Source organism: Acomys russatus, chromosome 27 (assembly GCF_903995435.1).
Source record: "Acomys russatus chromosome 27, mAcoRus1.1, whole genome shotgun sequence".
In the NCBI taxonomy this organism is placed as follows: domain Eukaryota; kingdom Metazoa; phylum Chordata; class Mammalia; order Rodentia; family Muridae; genus Acomys; species Acomys russatus.
In genome coordinates this window covers 21,545,961-21,565,227 of record NC_067163.1, presented here as the reverse complement: position 1 = coordinate 21,565,227, position 19,267 = coordinate 21,545,961, and the positions used below count along the sequence as shown (strand labels likewise).

At 43.9% G+C, this 19,267-nt stretch overlaps 1 protein-coding gene across 3 annotated transcripts in view; it reads right to left on the bottom strand.

Annotated features, from left to right (window-relative positions):
- Fut10 (fucosyltransferase 10) overlaps positions 1-19,267 on the bottom strand; it is a 64,097-nt gene that overhangs the window by 15,422 nt on the left and 29,408 nt on the right. For 2 of the 3 annotated variants that reach the window (XM_051169713.1, XM_051169712.1), the window contains exon 3: positions 2,408-3,243. In XM_051169713.1, the coding sequence (XP_051025670.1) occupies positions 2,408-3,243 (836 nt within the window). Of the gene's footprint in view, positions 1-2,407; positions 3,244-3,499; positions 3,627-19,267 lie in introns of those variants that run through there. The other variant, XM_051169715.1, reaches the window with a different exon arrangement.

Sequence of the window (19,267 nt, the reverse complement as noted above, 5' to 3'; positions counted from 1 at the left end):
ATCTCTGTGACAAGCTGGAAACCTAAGTCAGAATAGGCCTCTGGGAGGGTATGAGGAGGACTCTAGCTAAGACTCCTAGCAGCAGGGGCCATGAAGACTGATGAGGACACACTCTAACTAGACAAGTCTCCTAGTGGAGGGAGGAGAATACAACCCATCCAGAAAAAACTTTAATCCACAACTTACACTGCCTACAACACATGCAAGGACAAAGATAGGTCAGGTAGAGAAGAGATTGAGGGGCTGTCCAACTAATGGCTGGCCCAACCAAGGACCCACCCAATGGAAGAGAGCCAACACCTGACACTATTAATGATACTCTACTATGCTTGCAGCCAGGAGCCTATCAGAGTTGTCCTCTGAGAGGCTCCATACAGCAACGGTTCAAAATAGATGCTGAGAATTGCAGCCAAACGTTGGACAAAGAATAGGGAGTCTAGTGGAAAAGTGAGACGGGGTGGGAGAGGGGGGAGAGGGGGGAGGCTAGAAGGACTTGGAGGTGACAGGAGCTCCACAAAAAGACAAACAGAGCCAAGTAACCAGGGCCCAGAAGGGCTTGTTGAGACTGAAGCACCAACCAAGGACCATGCATAGATTAGACCTAGGCTCCCTACACAGATGTAGCCAATGGGCAGCTCAGGCTTCATGTGGGTCCTGTAGTAATGGGAGCAGGGATGTCTCTGACGTGGATTTTGTTGCCTGCTTTTTGATCGCTTTCCCCTGATGGGACTGCCTTGCCAGACCACAAGAAAAGAGGATGAACTCAGCCCTGATGTGACTTGGTTGGTGGATGGGGGGGGGGGGGGTTCCCCTTTTCTGAGAAATAGGGGAAGGATTATGGAGGAGAGAGGGTGGGACTGGGAGAAGACGAGGGAGGGGGCTATAACTAGGATGTAAAGTGAATACATAAATTAATTAATCAAAAATTCTGAAAATGTTATAAGCCATTTTGTAAAATTTAAGGAAAGGGTGTTTCCTGAGGCTTGGTGTGATGTTCCTCTTTCTCTGCTGCTGCCATTGAAGGTCTGACTCCCCGTTTAAACCCCCTCCTGTGGGAAAGTCCCTTGAGAAATAACCCAGCCTCATCCCAGGGGCCTGAGGTCAAGATGCCCCAGCTCACTGCCCCTTTCTACTTCTGTGAAACTGCTTGCTTGCCCTACTTCCACTTGTAACTCACAGCCAGGGCCTGGTTTCTGCCTTTAAAAGCTCCCTGCAGAAAATAGTCAGGGCTGCTCTGTGAGAACTGGTTCTGGCCAGGCAGTCAGGGAGGGGGTATAATAAATACTCTCAAATCTGTGCTCTGGTTGTTGAGTGGCCCTTGGGGGTCTTAGCCCCATGAGGTTAGTTTGAGCAGCCATCATGTGAAACCTGAAGATCTGAAGTCCAAAATGCTCCAGTGTTTGAAACTTTTTGAGAAACAAACTGACATTCAAAACTTTCTAAGTTTATAGCATTTCAGGTTTGGTATCTGGGGATTAGAAATGTTCAACTTGGGGCTGGAGAGATGGCTCAGAGGTTAAGAGCACTGGCTGTTCTTCCAATGGTCCTGAGTTCAATTCCCAGAACCACATGGTGACTCACAACCATCTATGAGACCTGGTGCCCTCTTCTGGTGAGCAAGCATACATGCAGGCAAAACACTATACTTAATAAATAAATAAAATCTTTTTTAAAAAGAAAAGAAATGGTCCACTTGTAAAGTCTATGTAAACAATTTAAATTTTGAAAAACTTCAAAATCTAAAATACTTCTGATCCCAAGCACTAAGGACTATGATAATTAGAGCTGGTCACAGTGGTGAGCACCTATAATCCCAGCACTCTAGGAGACAGAGGCAGGCAGATCCCTATGAGTTCAAGGCCAGCCTGGTCTACAAAGCAAGTCGAGGACAGCCAAGGCTACACAGAAAAAACTTGTCTTGAAAAACCACATATATACACACACACAAAGAGAGTTAAGGTAATTAAATTACATTAGTAAGCATGAGTATATATCAGAAAGAATAAGATCAAGATTGGAGACAGAGGTAGCTAACTGTGCATGCAAGCTGAGGTTTCTGATGGCAGGCTTTAGTAAAGGGGGCTGGCACAAATCACAGGCTCCTTAACAACTGTATTGATGGAGATGTCTCAGGTTGTTTTGGGGGGAGTTGGGGGGGAACCTTCTCCTTTTTTCTGCAGCCCCCAGTGCCAGTGCTCAGCTCCTGTAGCGAAAGCATCCTTCAGAAGAAACAAGGAGAACTGAAGAGCTTCAGAGGTTGCCGAATTGTAAGCATGCCAACGTCCCCAAAGAGTAAAGCGATCTTCTACCTTCTCGCGTGGCCCACCTCTCCATTAGGGATGGAGAAGGCAGGCCAGCACCACACAGAGACAACCCTCGGCCCCCTGCCAGCCTCCCACTCACTCACCTGCTCCCGTAGCCTACTGTTGGCCCACACCCTGCGGCACACCATACACTCAAATGTATCGATGTAGTTGTCCTGGTTAACGTCTTGCACTCCCCACTTCCGTTCCCGGAGAGCTGTCAGAAGGCGCTGGTTAGAAATCTCACCCTTTAGCTTCCACTCTACATAGGCCTCATACGATCTGTCATCATAGTCCAGTTGTCTGATGAAACGTGCCAGTTCCTTGGGGTGAGAAAATTCGGATACAAGAATGGCACTTCTGTTACTTGGAAGCCAGTCTGCGATGCTGGGGGACCCATAATACACAGGCACGACCCCCAATTTCAGCGGCCTCCAGAACTTCTCTGTGATGTAATCATCACAAACCGCGTTCTCAAAAGCAAGCATGAACTTATACTGGGCTACGATCCTGTAGAAGCCATCAGCATCCATGGAGGCGGGGTTTCTCAGCCCCTGGGGAAGATCTTTGTTTTGTAAGCACTCACCATAGGAATCAACTTCAATATAAGCCATCAGCTCGCGAACGTAGCTGTCCCTGTCTGATGGTGGATCGCAGTCCGACTGTACGTACACCAGAGGAGCTAGTTTTTGTCTTAGGTGGTTTTTAGACTGCAGCGGAACCAGGTAGCGTAGTGACTTCAGGGCTTCCACGCTTTCCAAGTACTGAGTTGTCAGTGGCAAGTGAGAATGCCTGCTGAACGTGGCTGTGTGGTTGAATAAGGTGATGACCGGCTCGTGAAAGAGCTTATAATTGTTCTTGGGGGACTCTTCATGGAAAAGGGCCCAGTCGTGATGCGCCTTCCGAGGCAGGGGTAAGCTGTCTATGTTAAAGTCAGTACCTAGGGGGAGAAAATAAAACATGAATGAATATATCCAAAGTAAGTGTGGTATCTTGGAGTAAGATCATAATACAGAGAAGTCTGACACTATAGATAAGTATATTTGTCAGTACCCCTCCAAATGAGCCAGAAGCCAATTGTGAAAAGCCTGTCCCCCAAAACTGACCAAGAAAGGAATCACCAAATATAAGGATATTCTTTTTAATTCTATTTAAAAAAAAAAAAGAAAGAAAGAAAAAAAGACACAGGGGAGGGAAGGGAGTGTCTAGGCAGATTTAAAAAGAAACATTATTCTATTGACTTCTACAAGTGGCTCTTCAGTCCAGAGGTGTTGTCTACAAGACAGCAGGAGAAATAAAGACATCAAGATAGATGGACGGTTCCTTAAAAAAAAAAAAAAAAAAAAGAAGAGCAAGAAAAAGAAAGCCAAAATGGAGAAAAACAACTGGCTAGCAAGTTGATTGATCGGGTTGGGGGGGGGGGGTCATGCAAGAATAGCCTTAAGAAATATGCAGAATAGATTTTTTAATCCAAAATTATTGATTCCAATAGCATGCAGTTAATCCATCTTAGTCAAAATGGTAGACAGGAGGCTTTAAAGACAAAAGCCCTGATAATAGGCTAATGTTACAGACTGCGGCAAGGACAGGCATGAATTAACAAGTACATCAAAAAATAAAGAGGCATAGCAACTTTATAATTAGGAGTGATTCTGGCTCCCACAGGATTAATTGGAAAACCTTTGAAATGCGATAATATGCAGACAGACATGATAGATGTGGTCAGTAGTTTTTTTTTTTTTTTCCTGACCATGTGAGTAGAGATCCACTGACAAAGAACTAATTTCTGTGCCTACGAAAAAAAAATTAAGACTTTATCCCAATATAGAATTTCTGAATGTTTATGACAATCATACTGTGAACACCGGCTTGAGGTTTTCAAACATTAATATAAGGAAATAGCAAAACCAAACTACACACACATACACACATGTGCGCACATACACGTGCAAGAAGGAAAAAAAACAAAAACAAAAATGCTATCTTCTATCTCCTACCGGAGGACTAAAATGTACCAAATAACTACAGCAGTATGAAACATAGTCTCCAGTGGGCTCATAAAAAGCAGTTAATGTAAGTGCAAATGCTCTCAGAAAAATATAAACTCTTCAATATCAACAGTACACCAGTGAGAAATCAGGTAATCAAAAAGGCTTTTAGTCGAAACTGGTGAGACTGAATGTGGTGGCCTGGAGCTGCTCATACACAACCCTGAGCTCAGATGGAAGGCAGGATGACAGTCCCGTGGGTCACCATCATCAGTCATCAGCAGGAGTGAATCTGAGTTGGCACTGGTTATACTTGATATTAGGTCACAAGAAGCAGTCTCACCTACACACTTGAAATGGAACACACAGAGCCCAGAAAGAGTCTGATAAGATTGTTCATAGGGGTTAATAATGATCAGCACAGGAAAGCAACAGGAAGACATAAAGGAACATCCAGTTAGAAATTCACCATAATGAAGATGCAGCCACTGAGAACAGGTCTAAGCTGGTGGCAGCCAATGAAGGGAACGGGAACCCATAACAATTAATTTGAAGATCAAATTTCCACCTAGAGCATAACAGGAGATGGAGGCCATGTGAACACCAAGTGTTCACACATGGTAGCCATACTTGTACTCCCAGAATTCAAAGGGCTGGGGGATCCCATTTAACACTTGGAAGGTTGAGGAGGCATAGTATTTGGAGAGCCAAAGACTCATACCTAGCAAATGAGAGGCGAAAGTAGGAGGACCATGGGTTTGAGATCATTCTGGACTGCATAGTGAGATCCTGTTTAAAAAAAAAAAGAAAAAGAAAAAGAAAACACAGAAAGAAAGGAAGGAAGGAAGGAAGGAAGAACAACAGGTCGAGAATAAACTATTGGATCAGTCACGGGTTCTGAGCAAGGAACTCCTACCCACCGGCTGTCCACAGCTAACTGCTCAGTGGTACATGAAATATTCTTAATCCAGGTCACAGTGGGACAGCACAACAGAAACTCTAAACTGTAGAGCAGCATAGGGAGTGGAGGAAGCTCTAAAGTCCTGAGTGAATATATGTCATTGGCATTAATTGGCCATATTGAGGACTACAGCCAGCATCAGGCCCATGAGAAAATGGCAGAGCCTTCCCGTCTGGTCCCTGTGTGGGTGTCGATGGTGTCTGCAGAAAAAGTCCTCCACAGCTTTCTGTCCTCAGATATTTGCAGCTGGGTGACTGCTCCCCCACAGAGACTGATCCTTCTGAGGTTGGCTAAATCTGACTCCTTGACACCATGACCCTCACCGTCTGTTGTTGTATGTAATATGCCATATGCAATAGTCCCGCCTCTCTGTTCAACTCCATATCATAAACACAATGCGCTCCCAGGCCGCTGTGGTTTCTTTAACAGAAAGCAAAGACTACCCGATCCCAGAACACTCATTTGTCCATCTGTCTATTTTTTTTTTCTTCATCCCCTCACTTCCTAATCAAATCCATCTTTGGAGCCTTGCCATGTGCAGCAGAGCAGGGGCACAGAAGCCCAGAGCATCCTCCAGTGTTCCCGAAGCTCTACCTCGGCTTGTCCACATCAGTGAACTGCAGCAGGAAGTAAAAACAGCTGCACCAAGACTGCTGTGAACACTATGAAGGTCCACAGGTGTTGTGATATCAATGGGACTGAAAGGAGCCTGTTATGCATTACAAGCGTACTGGGCATCTAGGTGAGCTGCTACAGACTCTCGATGTCAGAAAAGACAGAAGATGATGAAGGCCTCACACATGCAACCTAAGCAGGACTATTTATATTTGTTTATTAAGAAGCAATACACATAGATGGGCATGGTGGCCCACACACTGATAATCCCAAGGTTTGGGAAGCTGAGTGAAGAGGAATGAGTTCAAAGCCAGCCTGCCTACATCCGGAACAACACAGCATGACCCTGTCTCCAAATACTGAGAATGCACATCAACAGTAGGAACACTGTGCCTACTACCATGCACAAGAATGTAGGTTCAATGCCCAGTGCCTCCCTGAAAAAAAAAAAAAAAAGTTAAATCTTAAACTGTGAGGTTCCTATTCTCTCTTCTTAATTCTGTCAAGTCTGCAGGGATAGGAGAATCCCCCTCTTAGTGAAAGATGTCATTGTACTAGAGAGAAAAGTTAAAGAATTTAACTTACCAGAAGTACTTTGCATGTTTGCTATTTTCACAAGCATTGCCCAGTAACTTTCCTGAGACATACACAGAAGGTAGCACAACCGCAAAGCCCTAAGCACAAACATCATCACATTAAGTAAGTCTTCTCCGGATTGTTTCAAGCTAAAATGCTCCAGGGAACAATTTTTCAAATATCACTTTGCCCCTATAAGCTACTATCCTAGCTTAAGATAGAAAATGCTCAGAAATAGTAAAAATCAGAACCACTACAGACCTCAAATACCACACTAGGGACAGCACAGCCTACAGCGGTGTCAATGCTGAACCATTCTAAAAGGGGGTGGCTGAAAAAACCAAATAAACGGATTTGCTTCAACTCCAGGGTAATGGCTATTACAGGAGTGGAGCTGAGTAACAAAATGGAAATAAAAATATGGCGATCCATTTATATAGTCACTTTGGCTGCCTCTAACATTTAATAGCTTTGGATTCAAACATCTGTTTCTCTGGGTTATTTTCTGTTTACGGAATATTGATACATTTATTAGCTCCTTTAAACAGCTGCTGATGAACAGAACTTATGCACTAAAAAAGTGCACTGTAAAGGGATTAGAGATAAAGTTGATGCTAGCAAATCATGCCAGATTGCTGACTACAGAAGCTGATTTGCAACAGCAATAGGAGGAAGTGACATGTTTTATGGGATATGTTTAATGCCTCCTTCCTCCAGGCACATGGACATCTTTCATCATCCACACAAACTGAAAAAAAAACAAAAAAATAAAAAAAAACAGAAGGCACTTGGGTTATTCACCCGACTCCAATCACAAAGGTTGGCTTACTTGGCTAGAAAGAAAAAGCCAGATGAGGATTGGCTGAAATCAGATTGGCCAATGGCAGAAGACTAGAATGATCAGTGGCCCTACTATGGTCCTGATTCTAGCAAGTAAATAAATGAACGAGTATGAAGGAATGAGTGTGCACACACTCAAGTACTCCCACCAAAATATGCAGCTACTTTAGCATTCTAGTAGTATGGTAAATCCACCCTGCTTAGAAAGGTGGCACAGCTTCACCCGAAAGAGAGGCACGCTTCCCAAAGCATCTTCCAAACTTAATGCATATTTAATAACAACAAAATATGCTGACCTTAAAGCTGCTTAGTCTATAAAAACTCAGTCCTACCAAAAACACTCAAGAATGAGAATTAAAACATCTGAAGAAAGGCAGCATAGAAAAAGTGTCAGAATATTCTCCACAGTTGAGTGGAGAGTGTGATATGACTTTCTCACGTACTCTGGTGCCTCACATTTGACCATGTCCCCTGGAGGGGGAGACCTGGTGGCACTCAGAGGAAGGACAGCAGGTTACCAAGAAGAGACTTGATACTCTATGAGCATATACAGGGGGAGGTAATCCCCCTCAGGAACAGTCATAGGGGAGGGAAATAATGGAAAAATGGGGGGGGAATGGGAGGATACAAGGGATGGGATAAACATTGAGATGTAACAAGAATAAATTAATAAAAAGAAAAAGAAAAAAAGAAAAAGTGTGGCCTGGTGTGAGCTCATTCCATGAATGCATTTACTGCTACTTTCACACCCTTCTCCCCTGAAGTTTCCTTTTTTTTTTTTTTTTTTTTTTTTTTTTTTTTTTGGCTTTTTAAATATATATTTTATTAATTTCTTCATATTACATCTCAATTGTTATCCCATCCCTTGTATCCTCACCTCCCTCCCTCCCTCCCGCTTTCCCCCTACTCCCCTCCCCTATGTCTGTGACTGAGGGGGACCTCGTACCCCTGCATATGCTCATAGAGTATTAAGTTTCTTCTTGGTAGCCTGCTATCCTTCCTCTGAGTGCCACCAGGCCTATCCATCAAGGGGACATGGTCAAATATGGGGTATCAGAGTTCGTGTGAAAGTCACTTCCTGCTCTCCACTCAACTGTGGAGAATGTCCTGTCCATTGGCTAGATCTGGGTAGGGGTTCGAAGTTTACTGCATTTATTGTCCTTGGCTGGTGCCATAGTTTGAGCAGGACCCCTGGGTCCAGGTCCACCCATCATAATGTTCTTCTTGTAGGTTTCTAGGACCCTCTGGATCCTTCTATTTCCCCATTCTCCCTTGCTTCTGTCACCTAGAGTCCCATTAGGATGTCCTCCCCTCTGCCCCACTTTCCTGTTAAGTGAAGACTTTCATGGGACATGCCCCTTGGGCTAGTGTCCAGTTATAAGTGAGTATATACCATTTGACTCTTTCTGCTTCTGGGTGAACTCACTCATTATGATCATTTCTAGCTCAATCCATTTGTCCACAAATTTTGGGAATTCCTTGTTTTTAATGCCTGAGTAGTATTCCATAGTGTAAATGTACCACAGTTTCTTTACCCATTCTTCTATTGAGGGACACTTAGGCTGTTTCCATGTTCTGGCTATTATGAATAAGGCCACTATGAACATGGTTGAGCATATGCCCTTGTTGTGTGCTGGAGCATCTTCTGGGTATATTCCAAGGAGTGGAATAGCTGGGTCTTGAGGAAGCCTTATTCCCAGTTTTCTGAGACAGCAACAGATAGATTTCCAAAGTGGCTGTACTAGTTTGCATTTCCACTGGCAATGAAGGAGTGTTCCTCTTTCTCCACATCCTTGCCAGCATGTGGTGTCGCTTGAATTTTTGATCTTAGCCATTCTGATGGGTATAAGATGGAATCTCAGTGTCGTTTTGATTTGCATTTCCCTGATGACTAAGGAGGTTGAGCATTTCTTTAAGTGTTTCTCAACCATTCGATATTCCTCTGTTGACAATTCTCTATTTAGCTCTGAGCCCCATTTTTACTTATCCACACAACTGTATCAGGTTATTTCATTTTTCCAGGGTTATAAGCAGTAACTAACAATTTGAAATTACATCAGGATAAGAATCCTGTTACCTGAAGTCAAAGTCAGAACAGTGGAACTAGTCACATGCACCTCTGTAGACATCCTGTCTCTCTAGCCATTTCAGAGGGAGCTCTGACAGGACACTTGACTCCGAGAGTCCTTCACCTAACTGCTGGGCCCACATTCCTCCCTCCCCTGTGCCTTAATCAATTCCCCAATGTGCAGCCACCCTCTCTCAATTACAGACACTCATTAAACATTCCTATTCGCCCCCCAGACATAGAAATTTCTCAAATGCCTTATTGAGCCTGTGCTGAGGGCCAGTCAATAACTTTGCAATCCACTTCCTAATATTCACAGGGCCTGAGGCAAAGCAAAAATAGAATACCACAGACCACATGCCTAAATATTTTAAAGGCTAAAGATCAATCTAAGAAGCTATTCAATGTTCTCTCCTTCCACCTTTGCACACATGACTTTATGATTACTAATATGTACACACATGCATGTGTAAGCAGTTCATGACATGTATTTAAAACAACCTTTTTCTCTTTTCAAGTATAGTAGTGCGCATCCTAATCTTACCCCACTGTCTTAGTTAGGGTTTCTATTTCTGTGACAAAACTCCATGCCCAAAGAGCAAGATGGGGAGGAAATGGTTTATTTAGCTTCCACTTCTACATTGCTGTCACCAAAGGAAGTCAGGACAGAAACACAAGGAGGGCAGGATCCTGCAGGTAGGACCTCACACAGAGGCCACGGAGGGGTGCTGCTTACTAGCTTGCTTCCTGTGGCTTGCTCAGCCTATTTTCTTGTAAAAACCAGGACCACCAGCCCAGGGACAGCCCCACCTACCATGAGCTGGACCCTCTCCCATCGATCACTAATTGAGAAAATGCCCTACAGCTGGATCTCATGAAGACATTTCCTCAAGTGAGGCTCCTTCCTCTCTGATGACTCTAGCTTGCATCAAGGTGACACACAAAACCAGCCAGTACACACATTGGAGACTGAGGCAGGAAGCTCAAACGCTCAAGGCCAACCTAGTCTACATAGAAAGTTAGAACAGCTTTGGCTATACATAATGGGACCTGCCTTTAAAAAAAAAAAAAAAAGTCAGGCATGCCTATCATCCCAGCACTCAGGAGGTGAGGGAAGAAGGACCAGAAGTTCAAGACTAGCCTGGGCTACATAGTGAGATCCTGTTTCAAAAGGCGAAAAACAAAAACATCCTTTGTGTCAAAGTCAACAATTCTCTTTAGAGCAGAGGTTCTCAACCTTCCTAATGCTGTGTCCCTTTAATGCAGTTCTGCGTGTTGTGGTAACCGCCCCCCAACCATAAAATTATTTGTTTCTGCTTCATAACTGTAATTAAAAGTGTGGTGGTTTGAATGAAAATGGCCCCCATAGGTTCATAGGGAGTGGCACTATCAGGAGGTATAGCGTTGTTGGAGGAAGTGTGTCACTAGGGCCTGAGCTTTGAGGTCCCACTGCTCAACACATTCAGTGAGTGTGGCATTCACTGCCTGCCAATCTAGACATGAAACTCTCAGCTCCTCCAGCACTATGGCTGCCTGCTTGTGCCATGCTTTCCCCATGCTGATAATGGACTAAACTTCTGAAACTATAAACAAGTCCTGGTTAAATGTTTTAAATGTTTTCTTTTATAGGAGTCGCCAAGGTCATGGTGTCTCTTCACAGCAATAGAAACCCTAACTAAGACAGAGAGCATTCTGGGTAATACTATCAACTTGACTAAATCCAGAATCATCTAGAAGACAAACCTCTAGTTGTGTCTCTGAAGACATCTGTAGGTTGGGTTCACTGGGGTGAGACTATGGGCTGGAGCCTAGAGAGGAGTGAAAAGGAAAGAGAGAGCTGAGCAGCAGTGTCATTCCCTTCTCTGCCCTGCTGTGGATGCAACGTCACCAGCTGTCTCAAGTTCCTGCCACTCCGACTTCACCACTGTGACAACTGTAGCCTTGAACTGGGAGCCATATACCGTTCCTTCCTTAAGTCGCTTCTCGGATTTTCTGTTCTAGCAATGGAGAGAGACACTAATTCACTGGCTTACCTTTCATTCACCTGGGATGCCACAGCTGAACACCATTTCCTCTTCCTCCCGCTGCTCAGAGGACTCCGAAAGCACCTCACCTTGGTGCTTCTGAGATTTCTCCCCAGCTTCTCGTCCACAGACAACCTCTGCTCTACATCTCTGCTAGCACCAGTGGGTTAAGGTTCTCAAATCCTCAGAGGTGGAAGCAAGAACTTCTCCTGCTCCTGGGCCTCTCCCACGTCGTGAGTGATCAGTCTGTGCACACACACGTGGCTGTCCTAACCTACAATCCCAAGGTGCGTAGCACCAAGGTCTCCCTCCTCAAACTTCAGTCAAACTCCACAGAGAGCCCTTCACCATTTGATCCTCACCTTAGCCTAAGTCCAGATTTTTTTTTTAAGATTTATTTATTTATTATTATGTGTACAGTGTTCTGCCTGCACGTACACCTACAGGCCAGAAGAGGGCAGCAGATCTCATCATAGATGGTTGTGAGCCACCACGTGGTTGCTGGGAATTGAACTCAAGACCTCTGGAAGAGCAGTAAGTGCTCTTAACCTGTGAGCCATCTCTCCAGCCCCCTGAATCCAGATTTTTCAAAGAATCCTGCCATATCTGGTGAACAAGAGCCTCCTGACTGGGTGACCTCTCTGATCGCTGCCTGCCTTCAGTAAGAGCCTCCACACCCTTAATCTAGACTCTCCAATTGCCTTTCCACTATCCCCAGCTATCTTTCCACATTCATAGTTGAGCTCAGTTTTACAGTAAATATCTATTCTCTACTGTGGCGATGCAAAGAAAATGTCTTGCTGTTTTTAACAATTATTTGGTAGTGAACTTTGATTTGTTATCACCTTTCGGTTAACGCCAAACCTAAGTATATATTAACAGTCCAGCCTACCCTGGAGACTACATATAGGAGAAATGCCAGTGCAGATTTTGGAAGTGGACTGACTCTAGGCCTTTAGGGCAGGGAACTCTGTAGTACTGTTTTTTGAGTATGATGTTGCGCCAATGCTTTGTATTATACGGGACTTTATCCTGCAAACCCATTCTCCCAGGATCCCTGAACAATTCATTGGCCTGCAGCTAGGTCTGGCCAACGAGAGCGATGGGGGTTCGGGAGTGAGAAGGAGCCTCTTGCAGTGGAGTCCCAGAAGAGCAGCTAGGTTGTCACTGCTCCAGAAGCCACACCCCCTGCACTTCACCAGCCCACAGCTATAGTTGTTCCTTTTCATAACCCACTTCTCCTTTTTCTCCCTCACTCAGGCTTCAAGGCCCTTGCACCTGTCCCTTAACTACAGCACCATGGCCTGGCATGCCTAGACTAACTTCGGCTTTCTCATAAGAACAGGAGTGACACAAGGCTCATTGCTACCTTGCTTCTGCCAACAAGTTATTCCAAAATGTATTGTAAGTCGGGCAGTGGTGGTGCCCACATTTAATCCCAGTGCTCAGCAGGCAGAGGCAGGCAGATCTCTCTGAGTTCAAGGCCAGCCTAGTCTACAGAGTGAGCTCCAGGACAAGCAAGGCTACACAGAGAAACCCTGCCTTGAAAAACAAAACAAAGCAAAACAAAATGTATTGTAAATTTCCTCTTGTTCTTCTGATCCCTCACTTTTCTAAAAATAATTTCTTGCTTCCTTCACCTAACACCTTGTCAACATCATCTTGGGCTTCTATTTTCCCTGCCGAGATTCACTTTCCAGCTTATTTCCCTTGGTCAGCCTAGTGAAATGTGGAAACATAAAAATGCATGCTTCCTTTCTGCATAAAAATATTTTTTAAAATTTTAAGAAGGAATCATCAAATTACTTAAGATTTTAAAAACCCACATTTTTCATTCCTGTACTGCATTATAATTCTTGGGCCGGGCGGTGGTGGCGCATGCCTTTAATCCCAGTCCTTGGGAGGCAGAGGCAGGCAGATTGCTGTGAGTTCAAGGCATCCTGGTCTACAAAGCAATTCCAGCACAGCCAAGGCTACACAGAGAAACCCTGTCTCGGAAAAAAAAAAAGAAGAAGAAGAAGGAAAGAAAAAACATACAGGACACTTTGACCCGTGTAGCACACAGATAGATTTTTGTTTGTTTGTTTTAAATCAGAGATCAATTTTATCAGAGAGTCAAAAAGATGGCTCAGTAGGTGAAGATGCCACCAAGCCTGAGGACCTAAGTTCGATCCCTAGTCCCACATGTACAAGCTTGGCTCCTTTGAGTTGTCTTCTCTAATTTACATGTGTGTGGCATGACACAAGCACGCCTTCTGACTCCATGCACACATGTGCATGCTTACACACACGCACACCAACTAAAGAAATAAATGTATAAAAATTCAAGTCATGTTAACATCCTTACATGAGCCACATCCCTGTTACTCAGTTACTCACCAAATATGGAGACTGCAGTACCAGCTCGGAGAGGAACCACCATTACTAAAGAACTCCGCTTTACTGGGTCCTGCTACTTGGACATTACACTAAAGCTCTGGAGCTTCGATGAGGAACAAATAAAAAGATCCTCAGGGGATTTTATGATGATGTAAATGTTAAACCATTAGCTGAAATTCAAATTAGAGTATGAAACATACACACAGTCACTGCAGAAGAAGGGAAGGGGTAGTTATTTCTGACTAGTCTAAGAGAGTGGTGCTGAAGTATTGTCAAGTACACAGAAGGCCTAGTAATCAAAAAATTAGGCTCAATTACTAGCTCAAGGCAAACAAGCAAAGCAATCATTGTATTCTCTGGCTTATCTACAAATATAATCTGCATGATGACAATGGTAATGTAAAGAGTGACTGTTGATATACCAAACACGATAATTAGCCATATTGGAGGGTGGAATAGAGGATGTGTAATTCACAAGAGCAAACAGGAAAGAGTGAATGAATGAGTGCACATCTTGCACAGGGTGAGGTGCTTCTGAGGTCCTCTGAGCAGTGGGAGGAAGAGAAGATGGTGCTCAGCTGTGGTGGCCCAGGTGAATGAAAGGTGAGCCGGTGTATTAGTGGCTCTCTCCATTGCTAGAACAGAAAATCTGACAGAAGCTAGTTAAGAAGGGAAGGGGTTAGTCAGCTCCCAGTTCAAGGCCACAGTTGCCACAGTAATGAAACTGGAGTGGCAGGAACTTGAGACAGCTGGTGACGTTGCATCCACAGCAGGGCAGAGAAGGGAATGACACTGCTGCTCAGCTCCCTCTTTCCTTTCTACTCTGCTTTGGGCTCCAGCCCTGGAATGGTGTTGCCCATAGTCCCACCCCATTTAACGCAACCTAGAGACGTCCTCATAGACACAACTAGAGGTTTTTCTTCTAGATGATTCTGGATTCAGCCAAGTTAGCAGCATTACCCAGAATGCCCTGTCTTCTGTTTTCTTCACCTTCCAGCTCACACAGCTAGCAGTTAAGACTCTGTGGCCTGAATTTCCACCCAATGAGGTCAATAGGTACGTGTGACCATGAAAATAGATATCAAATTAGAGAGAAACTGGTGCAGCAAATCACTTGTCTAATGAAATTTTTATTGCCTTATTTTCTTGGGTATGTTTCATTTTAATTTTTCATGATACTATTTCATGGCAAATGGATATGTCATAGTACCACCTTATTAAAATAATACAATACAATAAAATATAAGCAATGCTTTGGTACTTAGCTGTTCTTTGCAAAAAATTTATAAAGCCAGTGATTTGAGAAAAAAAACTAATGAGCTGCAAGTATGAAAATGAGACCAAGAAAATGTTAGACTCTTAACTTGAGCCTTGAAAGGAAAGATCCTTCAGTTGGCTGTAACTTCTTGGTTATCCCACGCTGACCGGACCCTCTGTGCCTAAGTGTTTACCTTCAGTAGTCAGCCACGGAGAAATACTAAATTTCATTCTGAGCCCATATGAAATCCTGAAGTTATAACTGACAAATAAATCAACAACCCAAACATACTGTTTATCTGAGATGCTTTAAGCACGCCAAAACAAGGAAACAAATAAAATCTTTGTTTAAAGTAGAAAAAATTTCTGACCTCCTGGTGCTTGAAATGTTTCATTATCCATTTTTTTTTCTTCAATATATTCAGCTGTTAAAAATATTCAAATTTTGAATGGAAAGTGGGTACTTTTGATGTATATATATCGGCCTAACAACCCAGATAGAGAACTAGTAACACATATGGCCAAAGAGCAACAAGTATGTTCACAGTCACTGTTACGGCTGCATCTGAGGCACCCTACCAAGACTTTTGTGATAAAGGCCTGGTAATCAGCCTGCCATTAGATGGTGGTGGTGGAACCTTTAAGATATGGCGTCTAGTGGAAGGTAGTTGGGACATTAGTGAGAAGACCCCGGAGGATGAAGGAAGCCTGGCCCTCCTCTTCTCTTTTTTTCCTGGCTGTCATGAGGTCAGGAAATGTGCCCCCTTACAGCCTCCCCACCAATCTCCTGTGCTGTGTCACTACAGATGAAAAAGAAACAAGGCAACGGCCATGTTCTGAAACTCTGAGATACTGTCTCCCTCACATACCTCAGGTGTTTTGTCCAAGGGGTAGACATCTGACTAACACAGCTCAGCATAAGGGAAAAAGATGGGAAGCAAAGCCAAATATGTGTAACTAAAGAATCAACATAGCTTTGAAACAATAAAGTGTAAAAATGCTTAAATATATACACATGTGTATGTATATATGTATAAATAGTGTGCGTATGAATCAGTTCCATAAAACAGACAAATATACGCGCTAAACAATTTTACATGAGAACTCTAAAAGCCCTTAATACAACTAGAATGTGGCTTGTAAAATATAAAATTTCATTGTTTCCTGGGAGACTGCTTTTACTGTTTAAATTTTTCTACAGTGATATACTCATGCACTATTTGACTAATTTTTCAAAACCAGAAATTTATGTAGAGAGAGACAAAGGAAAGCATAAGAAAGCCCCAGAAACTTAGTAACGTGTGGAAGGCCTCAGACACATTCCTAAAGCTACCACCTGGGCCCCACTGCTACTGCAGAAATACTGCCTCTGGCACCCTGCCTGCTTGCAAGGCTATCATGGAGCCCAATTTATGTAAAAAATTATATGGTACAGTAAACGGCCAGGGTCTCATCTACCTCGGGGCGGAGGGGCAGATTATACTTGAACTTCAGCAAGTGGAGCACTCTGCTAAGTCCCAGCTAGGAAATTATTTCAGATGCAGATGGAGGTCCACACACACACACATCTTCTGCGAAGTCCCATTAGGGAAAAAAATTGCCTTGGGGTTCAGCTTTAAAACCATCTAGATATTAAAAATTAAGCTGACATCAAAATTATCCAGCCTGAGTCTATCCATACCAGGCACTTTGAAATAATAACACCTTGTAGTTTAATGTATTAATCTTAATGCTTTTGATTGGGTACTTCTTGTTTTTTGTTTATTTGCTTTTTGTTTTTTCAGACAGGGTCTCTCTGTGCAGCCTTGGTTGTCCTGGACTCTGTAGACCAGGCTAGTTTCGAACTCACAGTGATCCACCTGCCTCTGTCTCCCAAGTGCTGGAATTAAAGGTATGTGCCACCACACCTGGCTGATTGGGTACTTCTTTTTAAGAACTTAAAACTTATGTGTGCTTACGCATCCAGCTCTATCGAGCTTCCAAACAGTCTCTCTAAGCTCCTACCTCTGTTCCCCTAGCATCCCTTGTAGTATGTCCTAAAGGAGACTACAGTGGCCAATTCATTCCAGTTAATGCAGAATGCAGGTTTTCCCACTGAAAACCCTGTGAGGAAGAGCCTCTCTGCCTCTGGGCAAGCTGAGTTGGAGCCATACTCCTACTAAAAAGCCCTCCCTTAGCCTCCGCACGGGTTGGAGAGGCATGTAACTGTGCTCAGCTACGCTCAACTCTGACATAAAAGTTTGCAGTGTGCGATAAAGATCAGAATTCGGTTCCTTGGTTGGGAAGAAGTGGACTGTCCAAAGCACGCTGTCCAAAAAGATACCAAACACAAGAGGCAAGAGCAGGGTGTATAGTCCAATTCACGTGAAATCCTCAAGCTGATGAAATAAAACTCTAGTGAGAACAACCGGGTCGGTGCTTGCCTCGTTCCTGGGGAGGTGGCGGGAAGGGAGGTGCGTTTGGGAGAGTTTCTATATCTTGTCTAAGGTAGTGAGTAAAAGATGCATTTGCCCACGATCACCATCTGGATGCTTAACACTATATTTCTCATGCATAAACCTCTCCTGTAAGTAGTTTTCACTGAAGCAATACCTGCTTGTACATTACTGAGTACCATTTACACCAGGAAGGATAAGGAACAGCCAAGGTGCACATCTACAGGTGCCTGCATAAAGTATATACATACGATAGTTTTACCCAACCGTATGAAGAACGGAATTCTGACATCTCCAGCAAGATGGATGGAATTGGAAAATGTGAGAAGGGTGGGAATGGGAGGAATAGAAAAGGGGAGGTTGGAGAAGATCCATTCATGCTTTAAGAAAATATCACTATAAACCCACTAACATAAACAGGTAATAACAACCATTAACAATAAACCATTAACATAAATGGGTCATACATGTAAGAAGGCTTTAAAAACAGAAAAACAAAACTCAGTGTGGTAATGAGTGCTAGTAAACCCTACACTTTGGAGGCTGAAACCGGGGGATGGTGAGATTGAGGCCAGCCTAGGCCACACGGCAAGACCCTGTCTAAAGTCAAATTGCTTAAAACACAAACTAAACTAAAATCAGAGCTACCCTGTGACCTAGCAATCCCCATGTACACAACAGGAACGGAAATGAAGTCAGTACATTGATGTGACACCCACACCTCCACGTCTGTTGCAGTGTGATTCACAATCACCAAGAAATGCAAACAACCCGAGTGTGCATCAGCTAACGACTGCAAACAACCCAAGTGTGCATCAGCTAATGACTGCAAGGCTGAAGTCTTGTCAGTGGAACTGGAGCTCAAATGACATAAGCCAGGCCCAAAAAGAACTTGCTCGTATGAAGAAACTTTTAATCTTGTAGATGTTTCAAAGTAGTCTAGTGGCTACTGGGGAGGACAGAGTGGATGGAGAAAGGAGGAGAAAAGCTAATGGAGTGGGGGTACCAGGCCACAGAAGTAAGAAGCCCTGTTGTGCAGTGACAGGGATAGGGGGAAGGGGGAAGAGGGAAAAGGGGGTGACACATGGTTAACAATAACATTGGTTTGTGCTGTGATTTAAGGAGCTAGATATGATTTTTCATTTCTGTGGTTAAACATCACAAAGTTAGAGATGATCTGCACTTCACAGAAGCAGCCTTTGAACAGTTGCATTTTAGAGTGCTCTCCTGCCCCATCTGAGGAAACCGTGATTCTAACACCCATCTCCCCCCCTCCACCAGAGGACTGGCCTGCACCACACATAGCTGGCATATGAGGCTGGGACTGATGGAATCTACCTCAATGCTATGCAGGTAGAGCTAGTGTGCAGCAACCATGAGAGGGGAGGTGCTGCCTGCTGATGGTAATGGTGGAAGAGGAAAGCAGTCCAACCCTTAAAACGGCCCAGGAGGCCCCTTCTGTGGACTTGCAATGAAAACGCCTCACGTAAAACAGCCAGAAGTCTCTCACTCGATACATATTTGGCAAGGGTCTAAGGCTTGGGAATGGGAGAGTATGTGTGCAAGCACATACATTTCTATGTGCCAGAAGCCTTGCCGGTTCCTGTTAGCCAACAAGGCGGCTCTTTGCACTGCACCAACAGAGCTGAACATCTTCCTGGAATTATTTCCCGGCTGGGAGCTGGAAAGCCATAGGATGGCCTCTTCCATCTAATGGTATGTAATGAACTCTAGGACACAGTGGAGATCCTGGCCCAGTAACGTATCAGAGCCAATTTGATCTTCTGCAAACCTGAGAGTCAAACTGGCACTCAGGGGCCA